General features: G+C 40.2%; 2 protein-coding genes and 4 non-coding genes across 6 annotated transcripts; 5 read left to right on the top strand and 1 right to left on the bottom strand.

Annotated features, from left to right (window-relative positions):
• Window positions 1-209: 209 nt before the first annotated feature.
• rpl4 (ribosomal protein L4) lies at window positions 210-3,740 on the top strand. Its single transcript, XM_084933524.1, has 10 exons — window positions 210-330; window positions 971-1,142; window positions 1,231-1,337; window positions 1,571-1,709; window positions 1,999-2,123; window positions 2,277-2,406; window positions 2,755-2,911; window positions 3,128-3,211; window positions 3,396-3,516; window positions 3,606-3,740. Exons 1-10 carry the CDS (start codon window positions 328-330, stop codon window positions 3,675-3,677), a joined length of 1,110 nt encoding a protein of 369 aa, XP_084789650.1. The 5' UTR covers window positions 210-327; the 3' UTR covers window positions 3,678-3,740.
• LOC146382691 (small nucleolar RNA SNORD16) lies at window positions 1,413-1,511 on the top strand. Its single transcript, XR_014800935.1, has one exon. It is a non-coding gene; the product is annotated as a small nucleolar RNA SNORD16 (small nucleolar RNA).
• Window positions 1,816-1,914, top strand: LOC146382690 (small nucleolar RNA SNORD16). Its single transcript, XR_014800937.1, has one exon. It is a non-coding gene; the product is annotated as a small nucleolar RNA SNORD16 (small nucleolar RNA).
• Window positions 2,979-3,049, top strand: LOC146382689 (small nucleolar RNA SNORD18). Its single transcript, XR_014800933.1, has one exon. It is a non-coding gene; the product is annotated as a small nucleolar RNA SNORD18 (small nucleolar RNA).
• On the top strand, window positions 3,255-3,321 carry LOC146382688 (small nucleolar RNA SNORD18). The gene has a single exon (XR_014800934.1). It is a non-coding gene; the product is annotated as a small nucleolar RNA SNORD18 (small nucleolar RNA).
• A 15-nt stretch (window positions 3,741-3,755) lies between the features above and the next one.
• map2k1 (mitogen-activated protein kinase kinase 1) lies at window positions 3,756-14,308 on the bottom strand. Its single transcript, XM_084933523.1, has 11 exons — window positions 14,012-14,308; window positions 6,815-7,025; window positions 6,361-6,507; window positions 6,075-6,152; window positions 5,888-5,939; window positions 5,203-5,327; window positions 4,839-5,046; window positions 4,587-4,651; window positions 4,406-4,464; window positions 4,259-4,304; window positions 3,756-4,183 (listed from the first exon to the last, which is right to left on the bottom strand). The coding sequence occupies exons 1-11, from the start codon at window positions 14,092-14,094 to the stop codon at window positions 4,070-4,072; spliced, it is 1,188 nt and encodes a 395-aa protein (XP_084789649.1). The 5' UTR covers window positions 14,095-14,308; the 3' UTR covers window positions 3,756-4,069.
• Window positions 14,309-14,866: the final 558 nt, after the last annotated feature.

Here is a 14,866-nt window from a genome sequence, read left to right as displayed (position 1 = left end):
AAAGAAATGGTTCAATCTTTCCTGCGCCAACATGGAGTAAAGAAATAGTCCCATGTTTAAGAACGGTTTTAAAATTGCTTGGCTAAACATGCTAAGCACTGACAAATTAAACATGCTATATTATTTATGCTGTGTATTCTTTTTCATTTTCCTGTGCTCGTTTTATGAAGTTATACAAAGGACTTGTCACGATGATGTTGATACCGGAAGTGGTGATTTAAAGCGGAGGCATAAACCATGTAGGGTGAATCGCCAACTTCCTTTTTTACTGTGGCCGCCATACCGTGAGGAGTGTGGTTCCCGGCGAGCCGAAAATAACTACCGAAAATGGTGAGAATTTCCATGTTTTTCAAGGCTAACGTGATATAATACACGAGTCTTCATATTGTGGTTCGTGTTGAACAAGCAAGCGCGTGTTTTGTGAATTTGGAAATCATAGGTTCCGATGTAATATAGCAGCAAATTGAAACGCTCCGAGCTAGCAAAGCTAACACGAGGAGCCATTTTGAGTGAGCGGCTACAAGTTACACGTGTGGCTGTCCTTTCAGGGGTAGATCACTGAAGGCTGATCTTGTGTATTTTGATGGCATCTAAAGTTAGATGGTTGTTTCTGCCATTTGAATTTATCTATGCGCTATATTCGGCAGTTATCATATACAATTAATGTTACGTTTAAACAACCTGGCCAAGTCGTCTTAGCAGAAACGAGCTAAACTGAGGCTAACCGAGGCAGATTTCATGTTGGCTAAATGAAACCTTACTTTGATTGTGTCGGTTAAAGCAGGGATATTTTATTGAAACTGCAATTACGTCAAGATTAATCTGCCTTTTAAATCTGAATTATAAGTTGGTAGTTTTTCTCCTGTCACATGCCTGGATGTCACATGCTACACAGGTTTACAGACTCTTGAATTGCCTACATAACTTTCTCTGACAGAATACATCTAACGATTGTTTATTTCTTTCTCAGGCTTGTGCCCGACCCCTCATCTCGGTGTATTCCGAGAAAGGAGAATCCTCAGGCAAAAATGTTGTCATGCCTGCAGTGTTCAAGGCCCCTATTCGCCCTGATGTGGTGAATTTTGTGCACACCAACATGCGCAAGAACAACCGCCAGCCTTATGCAGTCAGCGAACTGGCAGGTGAGTGCATAAATGTACTTGGCATATAGTAAACGTTTCATTAAGGTGTTATGTACACAATATAGATTATGTGTTATGTGTGTTTTAGGCCACCAGACCAGTGCAGAGTCCTGGGGTACAGGAAGAGCTGTGGCCCGTATCCCTCGTGTGAGAGGTGGTGGTACTCACCGTTCTGGCCAGGGTGCTTTTGGAAACGTATCCTCTTGATGATTACAAGAGTTTTTCCCACTTTGTAATTTGTATACTGAGGCAAACTTAATTCTGTGGGCTTGCTGTGATGGTGTAATTTGCGTCTGACTCTGTGACCAGTGACAGAATGCCTGCTGTCATATGCTGGCACAGATGGCTGATGAACATTGAGTCTGAGCAGGTATAAAATAGTTATTTACTTAAGTTTTTTAAGTCAGTGGTCCTTGACTTTGGTCTAGATGTGTCGTGGTGGTCGTATGTTTGCCCCCACTAAAACCTGGCGCCGCTGGCACCGCAGGATCAACGTACCCCAGAAGCGCTATGCTATCTGCTCTGCCCTGGCCGCCTCTGCCATTCCTGCACTTGTGATGTCCAAAGGTAAGAGTCAAAAGATGTTCGAATGGGACATGAATTGGTAGAAACCAGCATGGAAATATATTTTGACCAAAAATGAACCCTTTTTGATTCAGCCTAACATTTGACTTGCTGTGATGGTGTAATTTGCGTCTGAGCCTGTGAACAGTGACGGTTGCCTGCCGTCTCTAAGCTGTCACAGAGTATTGATGTCCTTTAAATCTGAGCAAGTGTAGTTAATGCTGTAACTTTGATAGTCCTAGCAGTTTTCTGTCATTGTCTTTGACTGATTCTTAACAATCTTCCCTTTTAGGACACCGCATTGAGGAAATCCCTGAAGTCCCACTGGTGGTTGAAGACAAAGTTGAGGGCTACAAGAAGACCAAGGAGGCAGTGCTGCTGCTGAAGAAGCTCAAAGCCTGGAATGACATTAAGAAGGTACAGTAACCTCAAAACACTGAGGAACACTGAGTTTCATCAGTAGTTTTCCCGAAGTCAAATCATGCTTCCTTTTTTTTTTTTTTTTTTTGTCTTGAGTTGGCACTGGGAGCATTTAATTATTAATAATGGAGTTTTCTTTGCTCTTCTCAGGTCTATGCCTCTCAGCGTATGCGTGCCGGTAAGGGTAAGATGAGGAATCGCAGACGTATCCAGCGCAGAGGGCCGTGCATTATCTACAACCAAGATGCTGGCTTAACCAAAGCCTTCAGAAATATCCCCGGTAAATGTCCCGGTTAAAATTTAGAATTTATTACGGTGTTAGAAAATGGATATTATGATTCTTACATTTAATTAAGGTATAGTTAAAATGGATGATTCTATTGGATGAAATGGAATAAATGATCAAGATACTAAAACTAGCTAACTTTGCTTTCAATTAAACTAATTGTTTTCTTCATTTATGCATGCGTAACTTCAAGTCTGCCTGAATACTGATGAGTTGTAATTGTAGTATTTATAGCATAGTTGAGTCTTAAATAAGTCAATTGCCCTTTAAAAACTCACTATAGCTTCAAGATAATTGGTTCATCAACATGCAGATGTTTGATTATTGTGCTGCATTTTGCAGGCATCACTCTGCTGAACGTGAACAAACTGAACCTTTTGAGGCTCGCTCCCGGTGGTCACGTTGGACGGTTCTGCATCTGGACCGAGAGTGCTTTCCGCAAGCTGGATGACTTGTACGGCACATGGCGCAAGGCTGCCTCCCTGAAGGTTGACTACAAGTGAGTATTTGAGTATTTTGAGAGCATGCACTCTAAAAGTACAAGTGCAGTGTATCATGCTGGTGTACAACAGTGATGAGCTTCCACTTCATGGTCCGTGTTTTTGAACTATGTGATATTTAACGAAGTTCTGAGTTTGAGCAACATAAAACTTATCATACGGCTTTTTTGCCTTCATGCACGAGGGACTTTAATTCTTGACTCTTCTTCCTTCAGCCTGCCAATGCACAAGATGACCAATACAGATCTGACCAGGATTCTGAAGAGTGAGGAGATCCAGAAAGCACTTCGTGCACCCAAGTAAGCATTTTTCAGTGTAGTTTTTCCCCGAGGTCTTATTTGCCAGCTATGATGATTTTCCACTTCAGGTCCGTGTTTCTGAACCCTGATTATATGGAAGTCCTGAGTGATGCAGAAAGTTTCACTGAAGTTGTAGTTAAGCAGAAGCTCACATATTCAAGGGTGGATTGTATTGTCATTACAGCAAGAAGCTCAACCGCAGAATTCTGAAGAAGAATCCTCTGAAGAATTTGAACATAATGCTCAAACTGAATCCTTACGCCAAGACAGCAAGACGTCATGCCATCCTCAAGCATGACCCTGCGGTAAGAGCCTGATCAGTTAAAGATGAAAGTAAAAACTGTATGTCTATTTGTTGATGGTAACTTAGAGCCCCTCTTTGTTCTCACCATAGATCAAGGCCAAGATGCTGAAACCCAAGAAGAGGCCTGGAAAGAAGGGTGCACCTGCCAAGCCCAAGGCATAAACCAATACATACACCAATACATACAGACTGGAGTTCAGTGATGAATAAATCAGTTGTTTCAAATGCATGAGTCAGACCTGTCATTCAAACTTTTTATTCACAGGACTTATTTATTCCACATAAGCTAGCAAAGGTTTTGCACTGTGAAGACTTGGGGTTACAAAGGAATATCAAGCACAGGTAGAGCAGCATTTGTCAAGATTAAATTAAATCTTTAGAAAAAAGATGGCTTTTCAGGAAGGCCTGCAAGGTAGCCCAAAGACTTGTTCAATACATAGTTTCACTTGGCATTTAGGTTTGTACACTTTAATCAGTATAAACAGTTTTATATACCAATAATAGAAATTAGTCATTAGAAGACTTTGATGTGGGTGTTGTAGGCAGAATAGGCCTCACATTATGGTACCATGTGTTGGTGTCAAAGGCTGACTGAGTCCAATGGTGGTGCACAGCCAGCCAGCAAAGTCAACTTCCTCTGCTTCGGAGTTTTTAATGAAAGGATGCACCTGAAGAAAAGGAGAGCTTTTAGATGCATAGAGATAAGGGGTGTAATAAGTGAATATTAAGAATGCAAACCTTACCATCAACTGTTTCAAGTCTGCTCTCTCTGCTGGGTTTTTAATCAAGCTGGAGTGGAAATAAAACATCTTAGTGTAGTCCCGTGAAACGCCACTAGGTGGCATAAGATTATGTGCAGTGTAGGTGAGGGAAAACTGTCTTCTACATACCATTTATTAACAAAGTCCTGGAATTCAGAACTAAATACAGCAGGCAGTTTTGGTGGAGGCTGAAATTTAGAGGTTTGTAAGTCAAATATTGCGTTAAATTGCTCCTAAAGGCATTAATACACTGTAGCCTAGCATCTATCTGCATCATACCAGCATGTGTAGATAAATCCAGTAAACTCACCTCATTAACGATGTAATCAAGAAGCTCAAAAATGGCCATCGGAGGTCTGCTGTCTGGGCCGTATGCTGTTAAGGGGGTGGAACCAAAATAATCAGCCCCTTGTAGGTTAGACATTGTGTAATTACTTCAATGACTATGCTGTAACTTATTTAAGCTGTTTCATCAGAGCTTTTTGAAATGATATAAAGCTGCTGTAACTTCAGAAGCTACACTTCAGAGTCATAGCAAGAACCAGAGCCTTCTCAGACTTACAGCTGCCGGGTCGCCCAGGGGGCCGCGGCTTTGGGGAGGAATCACTGGAGGCTGCCTCCCCTTCCACTGGGAAGCCGAAAATCTGTTCGAGCTCCTTAGCATCAGGTGGTGGAATAGGAAAGCGTCCAATGGCCATTTCAACCAGTGACAGACCCATGCTCCAGATGTCCGACTGAACAGAATAGTGGGTGCCTTGTAAGCGCTCAGGCTAAACAACACATAACACAAGTAGTGTCAGTTATCAGTAGTATAGCTTTTACTTATTTTATTACATTTCTAAACCTGCAGGTAAATGACAGCTATGTTAAGTGGCACACGTAAACTTGCAGCCAGAGTAGTGACAAGTTTTTCCATTTTAACTGACCGACATGTATGACCGAGTGCCCACAAAGGAGTTGGCCATGGAGTCTATAAGCTGTCCGCTCACTCCAAAGTCACACAGCTTGATCTCACCACGGGAATTCACTAGGATGTTAGAAGGCTTGACATCTGAAAGAGGGACACGCAGTGTTTAGGAGAACACAGTGGGCAAGTGTTTCAACAGGCAGCATCAGCAAAGAACAAACTGCTGCAGGCATTTTGTGCTGCTTGTGCTGACTCGTTTTACAGTTTCATCCCTACAACGAAGATTTAACTGAGCCTTTAAATAGGGATTGACTGTATTCTAAGTTTGTATTAAAACAACAGGTAGGTGATCACTGTGTTGCTGTCAGGTCACGCCTCCACTTCTACGTTAGAAAACAAGCTTTTACACCCAGTATGATCACAATATGACAGAAAGAAATGATAAAAGTGAAAAAAAAAAAATCTGTTCAAATGTAACTATCAGAAAAAACAAGAGCTTTAAACTTCCCCCTCAGACATAACAAAAACATACTGGCTAATACAAAAACCAAATCAGACTTCCATGTAATCATATCTTCACCTCTCTGCTAATGCCAGACATATGATTTGATCTAGGCTTTATGTATAGCAAAACTAAGGAAAGGTATTTATGCGTTTAAAGGCCAGGTCAAGAAAATTAAATTATATTTAATTGAAATAGCGACCTCTGTGCATGATCTTGTGCTTCTCCCTCAGGTAGGAAAGACCTTTAATTACCTGCAAAGACAAACATTGCATAACAGCACAGCAAAGGCACAGATAATTTGGTACTGCCAAAGAAGTATAAGAAACTTAGCTCTAGTGTGACGGCCAGAGCATGAAATAAGTGGGAGAGGTGTTAAAGCTACCCACAGCAATGCTGACTTTGCCAAGGATCTGCTCTGGGATCTTGCCTGCTTTCTTCAGTGATTGGTCCAGGGAGCCACCATCCTATGAACAACAGATGGGGACAAATGGAGAGGATTCAAAATAAAAATTTGTGAAAAACAACACATTTCATCAAAAATAGCTTGTTCCCATACCAACCAGGCTGTAAATGGAGGGCAAGAAATACCTAACAACTTTCAGTATAGTCTGTAAAAGAAAGCAAAAACACTACTGGGAAAACACTGGCAAGCATAATATTAATAAACTATACCATATGCTCCATGCAGATGCTGATTTCCCCATCGCTGTAGAAAGCCCCGTAGAAGCCCACAATATATGGGGAGTTGCACTCATGTAGCACCTGCAGCTCCCTAATGATCTGGTTCCTGATGGCTGGTTTAATCTCAAGGTGGATCAGCTGGAACACAGCAGGGCTCATGTTTTTAATTATGCTTCCGTAACACAGAGAAGACAAATGGTAGACAATACAAGCATAGACAAGAACATGCTTTATGACCACAAATGATCATTAAGGAAAAAGATTTAATATTGAAGCACATCTTGTTTCAGCTAGGGGACGATTTTTAACAGCAGCACTTGGGTTTTCGGACGGTCTGCTGTCCCATTAACCCACATTTAAGGCTGTGCACAAACACTGGAGTAATGATGCCTCTTGGACATACTGGAGTAAAAAATAGCTTTCAGACAGCTGTGCTGCAGCTTACCTTTCTTGCCATAATCAGACCCGAGGGTCGGTGGGAGACCTTAAAGACAACTCCTCCGTTGCCGGCACCGAGCTCGCAGATCTTCTCAAAGTCATCGTCCTTCAGCTCTCCCACTTTCTGCTTCTGTGTCAGAAAGGCCTCCAAGCGTTTCCGCTGCTGCTCATCCAACTCGAGCTCCTCTAGTTTTTTCTGCAGTGCCTCCAAGTTTGTTCTTGTTAAGAGTAAAGTAATGAAAGACAGAAGACGATGAGAAACGTGAATTATCATTGTATTCAGTTCAGAGACTAAACTGTCAGATCTCCTCTCATTAGATATCAATGACCCGGTGGTCCCACTATTTTTATTCCTCATGCTTTCATCTCACATGATTGGTTTGAGTTCCAAAAGTCTGAATTTGTGAGTCTCCCAAGAAATGTGTGACTCAAAAAGGTCTTTCCGATCCATGGATACAGACTTATGGCAAGTCAAATTTGATTACCAGTCCAAACTTTTAACAGTTAGTGCAACAGAAAAGAGCCAGCAGAGCAGTGTACAAAAACACAAGGCCATAAAATAAACTTTAATATCCATAAATATTATAAATACAGTATGGTTGCTCCATAGATTGTGTTTCTTCAAGTTAGATATATCTAGATTTCAAACTACCGTTCAACATTAGTAAGGTTTTTCTCCTTGTCACACTCACTCCCCCACATTCAGCTTGCTGGGATCTGCTCACCACAGATAATCCACATACTCCACATCCAGACCTACTGCATCTATTATGTCATCCTCAGAGATAAGACTGAGCTATGTGTAGTACTCCTGCACATTCCTCAGGAATAATGTTAAACAAAGAGGGAGCCAGCAGAGAGAGCAGGGTGTGCTTTATTATCCCTTTTCAGATCCCAGTGTGAGAAAGCTTTAAACGATCTTTCCTTGAGAAACTAATTGTCTAGTGAACTCTGCTGATCTGCTGCCCTTTGACCTCCCACTCAACTGCCTCAAAACACTGTCCACACCGCCACGCACAGCCAGTCTAAGACTTTAAAAAGTATTAGCTGGAAGCTGCTGTGAAGACCACAGAGATGTCCCTTTATTAGTGTCAAACATTTGGCCTGTGAATGTTAAAAATTTGCAATTTAATTGTTTATGCTGCAAATGATTAAAGTATCAAACAAAAGCATGTATGATTCATATGTGCTGCTGTCTTCATTCAGCTAAGAGAAAATCATTTAAATGAATTATTTAATTGCCAGCCTACCAGATTTTCGTGACAATACGACTATGTGGTGATGAGAAGATCTTCATCAGTCTTAGTGGTAATTACGCTTTTTATTCCTCATCTTTTTTTTTAACTTAATAACGACTCACTGGAGAGCAGCTCTTCTCCCTGCACAGCTCCGCACAGCAAAGAGAGGGTTAAATGGTTTTATTTTTGACAGTAGGCCTGCATATCCATGGAGACGAGGTGCCGAGTTTGAGCTGGCTGTGGGTGGCGTGGGCGTTTTGTCGACAAGAGCTGGAGGTGGAGGAGGATGAGAGGAGGAGAAGCCTGAAACACTCTACACAATGTACGAGGGAGGGACTACAGTAGCGCCACACTGCAGGCCCCCTCCCTTCCAGGTGCAGGAAGAAGTGAGCACGACACTGGCCTTTTGAGCTCCATCCGCACTAAAGAACAAGGACATCCAGCAGAACTCGAATGTGTGAAGCACAATAACTCTACACCTTGACATCAAGCAAGTTAAAGAAAATGCATTTTTAATAAATGAGAGTCTGTGAGACACACATTTATCTATCAGGTTTTGGTTCATGGCTTCAGCCAAAGAGGTATTCAGCTACTTATTACTTCAACATGTGTTGCTTAGATTTTTTTTCAAAGAATAGTTCAACACAGCTCTGCAGAACCAAAATTTTATTAAAAATTGATATGCGATTGAACGGTCTCTTTTAAACTATTATTTGAAAAATGGTTGCTGTTGAAGCTACAGCTGTTTCCATCTGTTTACATTCTGTATCTCCCCTGAGTGTTTCTCTTTTCTAAGCATTGCATCGTGTGCAGGTACGTTAAGAGACTATGCAAAATTACCGGATGTGTACACATAGGTGCCCTGTGAAGATTACAATTCAAGAAACCTGTAGCATGGACAGCTGAACCTGGTGCACAGTAAATGTAACAAATGGGAGAATTACAGTATTTTTAGTGAGTGTCAATCACTTACTGTTGGAGGAATTAAAACCAGGATGAGTTCCTCAGAAAACCTTTTTTTTTTTTACTGTAATTGAAAACTGGGTATCTGTTGCTCTCTAATAAAAAGCATATAGTAAGCAATATGTTAAATAAATAAATAATAAAAAAGAGCCACAAACTATGGCTGCTGTCAATATTTATCAATAATTTAGTTTCCCAGAACCTTAGAGAGGTTTTCACCTATGTGATGGCAGTAGCTTATCCAAGATGAAGTATAAGGGTCTATCCAAAACAAGCTGTTTGTATTTGTTCTCAGATCTCCCCTGATAATATTCCATCCTTATGGGCCACTCATTGCAGTTCTCCAATGGCTTGCAGACATTTCATGCTGAAAAAGCATTTGGCGTGCTGGAATGGCTGTCCTTTTTCACAAGAGTGCAACGGTCTGGTTTCAGTAAGAGGCTCATCGATTGGATTAAGCTCATCCACAACCATTATGCAACATATTTGCTCTCCAGTGTCAGCATCCAATCATCTTGTGTCGTGTTGCAAATTACCCAGAATAATGTGCTAATTTAAATGAGCACTTTGAAACATGAGCCTTTTCTTCCCCTTCTGTTCAAAACAGCTGGTGGGTTTTCCTACTTACGGCTATAACGCTGATACATTATGAGAATAGATTTCTGGAAATGTCTCTTTCTGACATTTTTACACTATCTATTTTCATTATGATACACAGTAACTAAATCATAAATGTAAATATTGAAATCAATGACAGTTGAAATTCATTTGGCTGTTTGATTTCAGGGCCATGATATTATTATGCTCGTTTTGGTACAGAGCGGCCCAAGGTGTGCCAAGCAAATATCTCTCACAACATTATAGCAACGGAAGTCTGAACTGTTGCTACAACGCAGAGCGGATCAATCCTTTCATGTTGTTTACACAAAATTCTGCCATCCGAATGTTGCAGCACAAATCGTGACTCATCAGGATCAGGAAACATTTTTCCAATCTTCTTTTGTCCATGCCAAGTGTAGCTTTAATTTCCTGTTCTTAGCTGAGAGGAGTTACCACCCAGTGAGGTCTTCTGCTGTCGCAGGGTTTGATGTGTTGTGTGCTCAGAGATGCTCTTCTGCATACCTGGGTTGTAAAGACTGGTTGAGTTATTTTCTTCTGATATCTAATATTAACAAGGGAGTGTAGATAACTGCTGCTCACTGAATATTTTTCTCTTTTCAAAACCATTCTCTGTAAACTCTATGGATATGGTTGTTGCCAACCCATCTGGCATCAATAACCATGCAACGTTCAAAGTCACTTAAATCACTGTCCACTTTCTGATGCTCAGTTTGAACTTCAGCTTGTACTCTTGCTCATGTCTGCATGCCTAAATGCAATGAGGATTGGCTTATTAGATGTTTGTGTTAACAAGCAGTTGAAATGGTATATCTAATGCACACTGCAATTATTTCCTAGCACATCTGAATAGATAAACTTTACTTGTAACTTGTGTTACATTTGTCTAGTATTTATATTTATTTGATGATCTGAAACATTTAAGTGTGACAAACTTCTGATATCGGTAACATGAACAACATTTGTTACCACAAATCCACCATCTACCATCACTGGATTGAAACTGGTTTAGCTTTTCCTTAAACCCTCAGCCAGCTGAACTCAAACAGAACTGTGTTTTTATGGAAAAGAGGACTTGAGTAACAGCAGTCACTATATGTCAGCAGTGCCACAGTAATACACCTTCTTACATGACAGAGGACACAGGAACCCTCATTCAAAAACAAACAAACAAAAAAACCACAGAATTCCTGATTGTTGCCTCATCCCAACATGTTGCTCTTTAGTCCATTAGAGCCCGGCCAGCAGCAGCAGGAATGTGCTCGACTCTCGCCAAACATTATGTCATCATCAATAGCTCCTAATGAACAAAGTAGAGGCACAGCTCATCTGTTTAACATTGTCAGCACCCCAATCCAACACGGATTACTTTAAGTCCTGAAAGTTGATCTGTTGTGCTCACTTCAAGCTCCATGTTTTTATGCATTCAGTATTTTTTGTGCTTTTCCCATCTTACAGACCATCCAAGTCACACATTAGCCACATATTCATACAGCACTTCATGCACATCCATGGCCAATTTAGAATCACCAATTGATCTTTGGGAAGAGGACCCAAAAGAAATCCAAGCAAGCACAGGGAAAACATTCAAACTCTAAAAAGGAAGGTGCAAGCCAATTGCAAGATTCATGTGCTGCGAGGCAACAGTGCTAACCACTGTACCTAACGTCATACTTTAACTCTACTACAGCTTTGCACAATTCACTATTCAATATAATCCCCTTTCGTCGTATACCAGCCCTTCATGCATCTCCTCACTTCATTCACAGTCTAGAAAAAGCCATTTTAGCTCCGGTCCCTTTAAAGCCCCTCTTTCTAAAAGCCCACTTTGTTTTGATTGGCTGTTCTTCTCCTGCTTGATCAGTCATGTAGAGATTCTGAAACCAACATACAAAACCTACAAAATGTCCACTTTTCACGTTCTTGCATACATGTTGGAGCTCAAAATCTGATCCAGAACAGAGCAGACAGCGACAACATCCACAGCAAAACAGATTTCAACAGAGTTACTCAATAAGCATTGGGCTCATTTTGATGTCACAAGAAAGTATAAATAAATAAACAGTTTTCCTTCTTTCTCTTTTAGCACTCCTTCGCAACTGAGAAAGTATTTGATCAAGCTCTAGAACTTGCAGATAACTCTTAAGTAGAGCACAGAAGAAAAATTTCCAAGTCCAATGGTTCAGAATCTGGTGATTCTTGGGCCCTTTCTGTGCCCATATAAGGACATTCCTGCCTTACTGACATCAACCAGGCGAAAGGAATGTAAAACAAAATGTCTGCAGCAGCCTTAGCTTTAGGTTCACAGGAATTACATGTACATGATTATCAGCTGATATATATTTTAATGGTGAGAAGCTGAGAAGTAGACTTTCCATCTAATGCAAGCTAAAGTCAAACATCTGCCCTTGGCTAAAACTAAACTGAATCTTAAAAAAATCAGAAGAGGCGGTTCTATTTTTGGTAGCATTTACATGGATCATTTCTTGTATCAATAAACACGAGAACTCAAAAGGTTTTGAATGAATTCTGATCAAACTTTGTAGGGGTGTAGAGTGGGGTCATGTTAACAATCCATTCAAGTTTGGCTTACATCCACCAAGGTCTTCAAGGTTAACCAAATGGTTTGTTGGGCAAAAACTGACAAAACGTCCTACAAGTTTTACACTTGTGGCATGTGTGACATGTATCGTCAACATATAGAGTGTATTGTATATACTGTGTAAAGATTTTAAATAGGTCACTTATAACCTTTGACCTCTCCAAGGTCAATAGATTAATCCGAAGGTCAAAGTGATACTAGTGATCTGTAGAGCTATTTTTAAAACTATGTTTCTTACTGGTCAAACTTTTATAAAATAGTTCACCTTTCAAGCTATGCTACAAATTCATTTGTACTGGGAACAGTTAAGAAATGATACTGGTTTATGGGGATTTTAAATACCACATTATAGTTTGTATCCAAATATCATGTCATTGACTTTTGGCCTCACTTTTACATTTCTACTACTCTAATTTGTATCTTACTAAAAGCTTCCTAAAGTATATTTCTTCCTGTTTTTTTTGTTGTTGTTTTTTTAATTTTTTGTATTTTGTAAATCTTAATGTGGTGGACTAGTGGACACATTAAAAAAATCTTTCTTGTTTCTTTAAAATTACCATTACTTAACGCAAAATGGTATTCAAACATGACTCAGTGTCATTTTTTTTTGTCTTTAATTCATTGCCAAAGACACAGATGGCCTTCAGATGTGCGCTCTAACAACGAAACAATAATATATTCAGACTCTACAACGCATCAGAAAAGCAGCCATCATAACCGATGATACGTTACGTAATTCTCATCTCAACCGATCCAGCTTGTTGCAGGACTCACTGGGCTTTTCTCTGCAAACTGAGGGCTAGAGGAGGATGTCAAAACAATTTTATGTCTCCATTACTGTGTTTTGTCAAACAGTGGTGGGAGCAGGCCTTTGCAGAACTTCTTCAGCAGACAGAAATATAATTCTGTGTGCTGCCTCGCTGGAAAGCGCTATCTCTGACTAATCACACCAAGTGGGCTGTGAGAGTAACACGGAGACCTGTCCATCTATGACACCACAAAGAGGACTTGACAGCCAAAAGTTACATAAATATTATAATGAGAAACACAGTAACAATGATAATTTGTGAAAATGACCTGTGGCATGAGTAAAACGGGAAAATGAATGAAATCACGAGGACTTTGACAGCTATTTAGCGTTTGAAATGATAAAGTGAAATGAGTTTCCAGTTTTCTCCATTTTACATCATTAAAAATTAAACTTCTTTAACTGTTTGATAGCTGATTAGTGTGCAACAAATAGTCCAGTTATCATGTAGTGTACTGAATTATGATTTAGTGGCTGTTTTAATAACTGTTCAAGCATTTTTTTAGAGCCAAACATTATCAATGTGAGCAACCTCTGTTTATTCCCTGTTTTATTTCAGCGTGAACGGAGAATCTCTGTGTCTTGGATTGTGCTCGAAGAGTAAATCTAAAGAATTAATCAGTCAATGCTGTAGCCTATAAAAATGCTACATGCAACCCAAACCACATAAGCTATTTGAGGAACCATTAATGGTCAATGGTTAACGTGTCAGTAACTTTTCAGATTTAAAAAAAAATAATTTCATTTTCTCAGTACAGCAACTGATAACAATGCAAATGATCAATAGTTGCAGTAGAGGACAAGGTTTCAGGAACCCACACAAATACTTGGTGCCGAGTACTCGAGCACACACACACGGTATTGGCTGCTGTCATACTGAATCCAACATATATTAGGTTATATATCAGAAAGCAGGTATCTGTGCACTACATTCCCCTATCAGAATATCAGAAGCAGATTAATATTGACACTCACTCTGTGGCTCCGCTGCCGTTGATAGTGTTTCCATCAGGGATGGGGTTGAGTTGGATCGGCTCAGGCTTCCTTCTCTTCTGCATGTTACGTGCAAGAAACAAGCTGGTGTACAAAAAAAATAACAACAACAACAAATCAACACACGAGCAGCAGCAGTGTAGACGGAAGCCCGATACAGAAGGGGTCTCTGATATTAAGAAGACACTGTTTATCGGCACTGACTGACAGGGGAAGAAACAGGCAAGGGTTGTAATGCACTGCAAGGCTGAGCAGCTGATTTCTTCTTAATGGGTGGAGGTGAATGAAACGTCACAAAATATTTTCATTGGTCTTCCGGAAAGCGTGGCTGGGCTTGTTGCAGCTCTCCCTCTGCTGGTGATAGGCGTTATTACCATGCTGTTATCTAAAGTTTCGTTTAAACTTTAAACGAACGGGAAGGCGGTCACTAAAAGGAGCCTATTAGCCAAAAGTAGAGTAGCTTTGCATTTAAAAAAAATGATCTTCATTTATAAGAAATGCCGTCACTGACTTCATCCTAAAACAAATCACTTTAGCCTCTTTCTTCGGATTGGCCGCCCCTCCTAAACTGAAAGTTTGAACAACAATTGGGTGGGCCCAGAGCTGAGTGCTTTAAGGGATATCCACTCTCACTGACATAAATTATCTGAAACTGAGCACTTAAAGAAGTCTGAAATCTGAGCTTTTGGCTCACAGGGATTACTCATACATAAACTGACCTCTTTATTCGAAACTTCAACCACATTTAACATGGCCAATGTTAAATATGGAAAAATATGACATAACAATGAAAGAAAATAAGTAAAAAGATAATAGGTCCACTTTTAGGACCATTAG

This window comes from Perissodus microlepis, chromosome 7, assembly GCF_051167445.1.
Source record: "Perissodus microlepis isolate ML-2025 ecotype Zambia chromosome 7, ASM5116744v1, whole genome shotgun sequence".
NCBI classification, from domain to species: domain Eukaryota; kingdom Metazoa; phylum Chordata; class Actinopteri; order Cichliformes; family Cichlidae; genus Perissodus; species Perissodus microlepis.
Note: the sequence above shows the minus strand (reverse complement) of the source record. Positions and strands in the feature narration are given on the sequence as shown.

Coding starts and splice junctions, on each gene's coding strand:
- map2k1 (XM_084933523.1), bottom strand. CDS start 14,094: ATGCAGAAGAGAAGGAAGCCTGAGCCGATCCAACTCAACCCCATCCCT. Junction 4,652..4,838: donor CCCTGGGCGACCCGGCAGCT/GTAAGTCTGAGA, acceptor CCCCCTTAACAG/CATACGGCCCAGACAGCAGA. Junction 4,184..4,258: donor CAGACTTGAAACAGTTGATG/GTAAGGTTTGCA, acceptor CCTTTTCTTCAG/GTGCATCCTTTCATTAAAAA.
- rpl4 (XM_084933524.1), top strand. Junction 1,710..1,998: donor TGCACTTGTGATGTCCAAAG/GTAAGAGTCAAA, acceptor CTTCCCTTTTAG/GACACCGCATTGAGGAAATC. Junction 3,517..3,605: donor TCCTCAAGCATGACCCTGCG/GTAAGAGCCTGA, acceptor TTCTCACCATAG/ATCAAGGCCAAGATGCTGAA.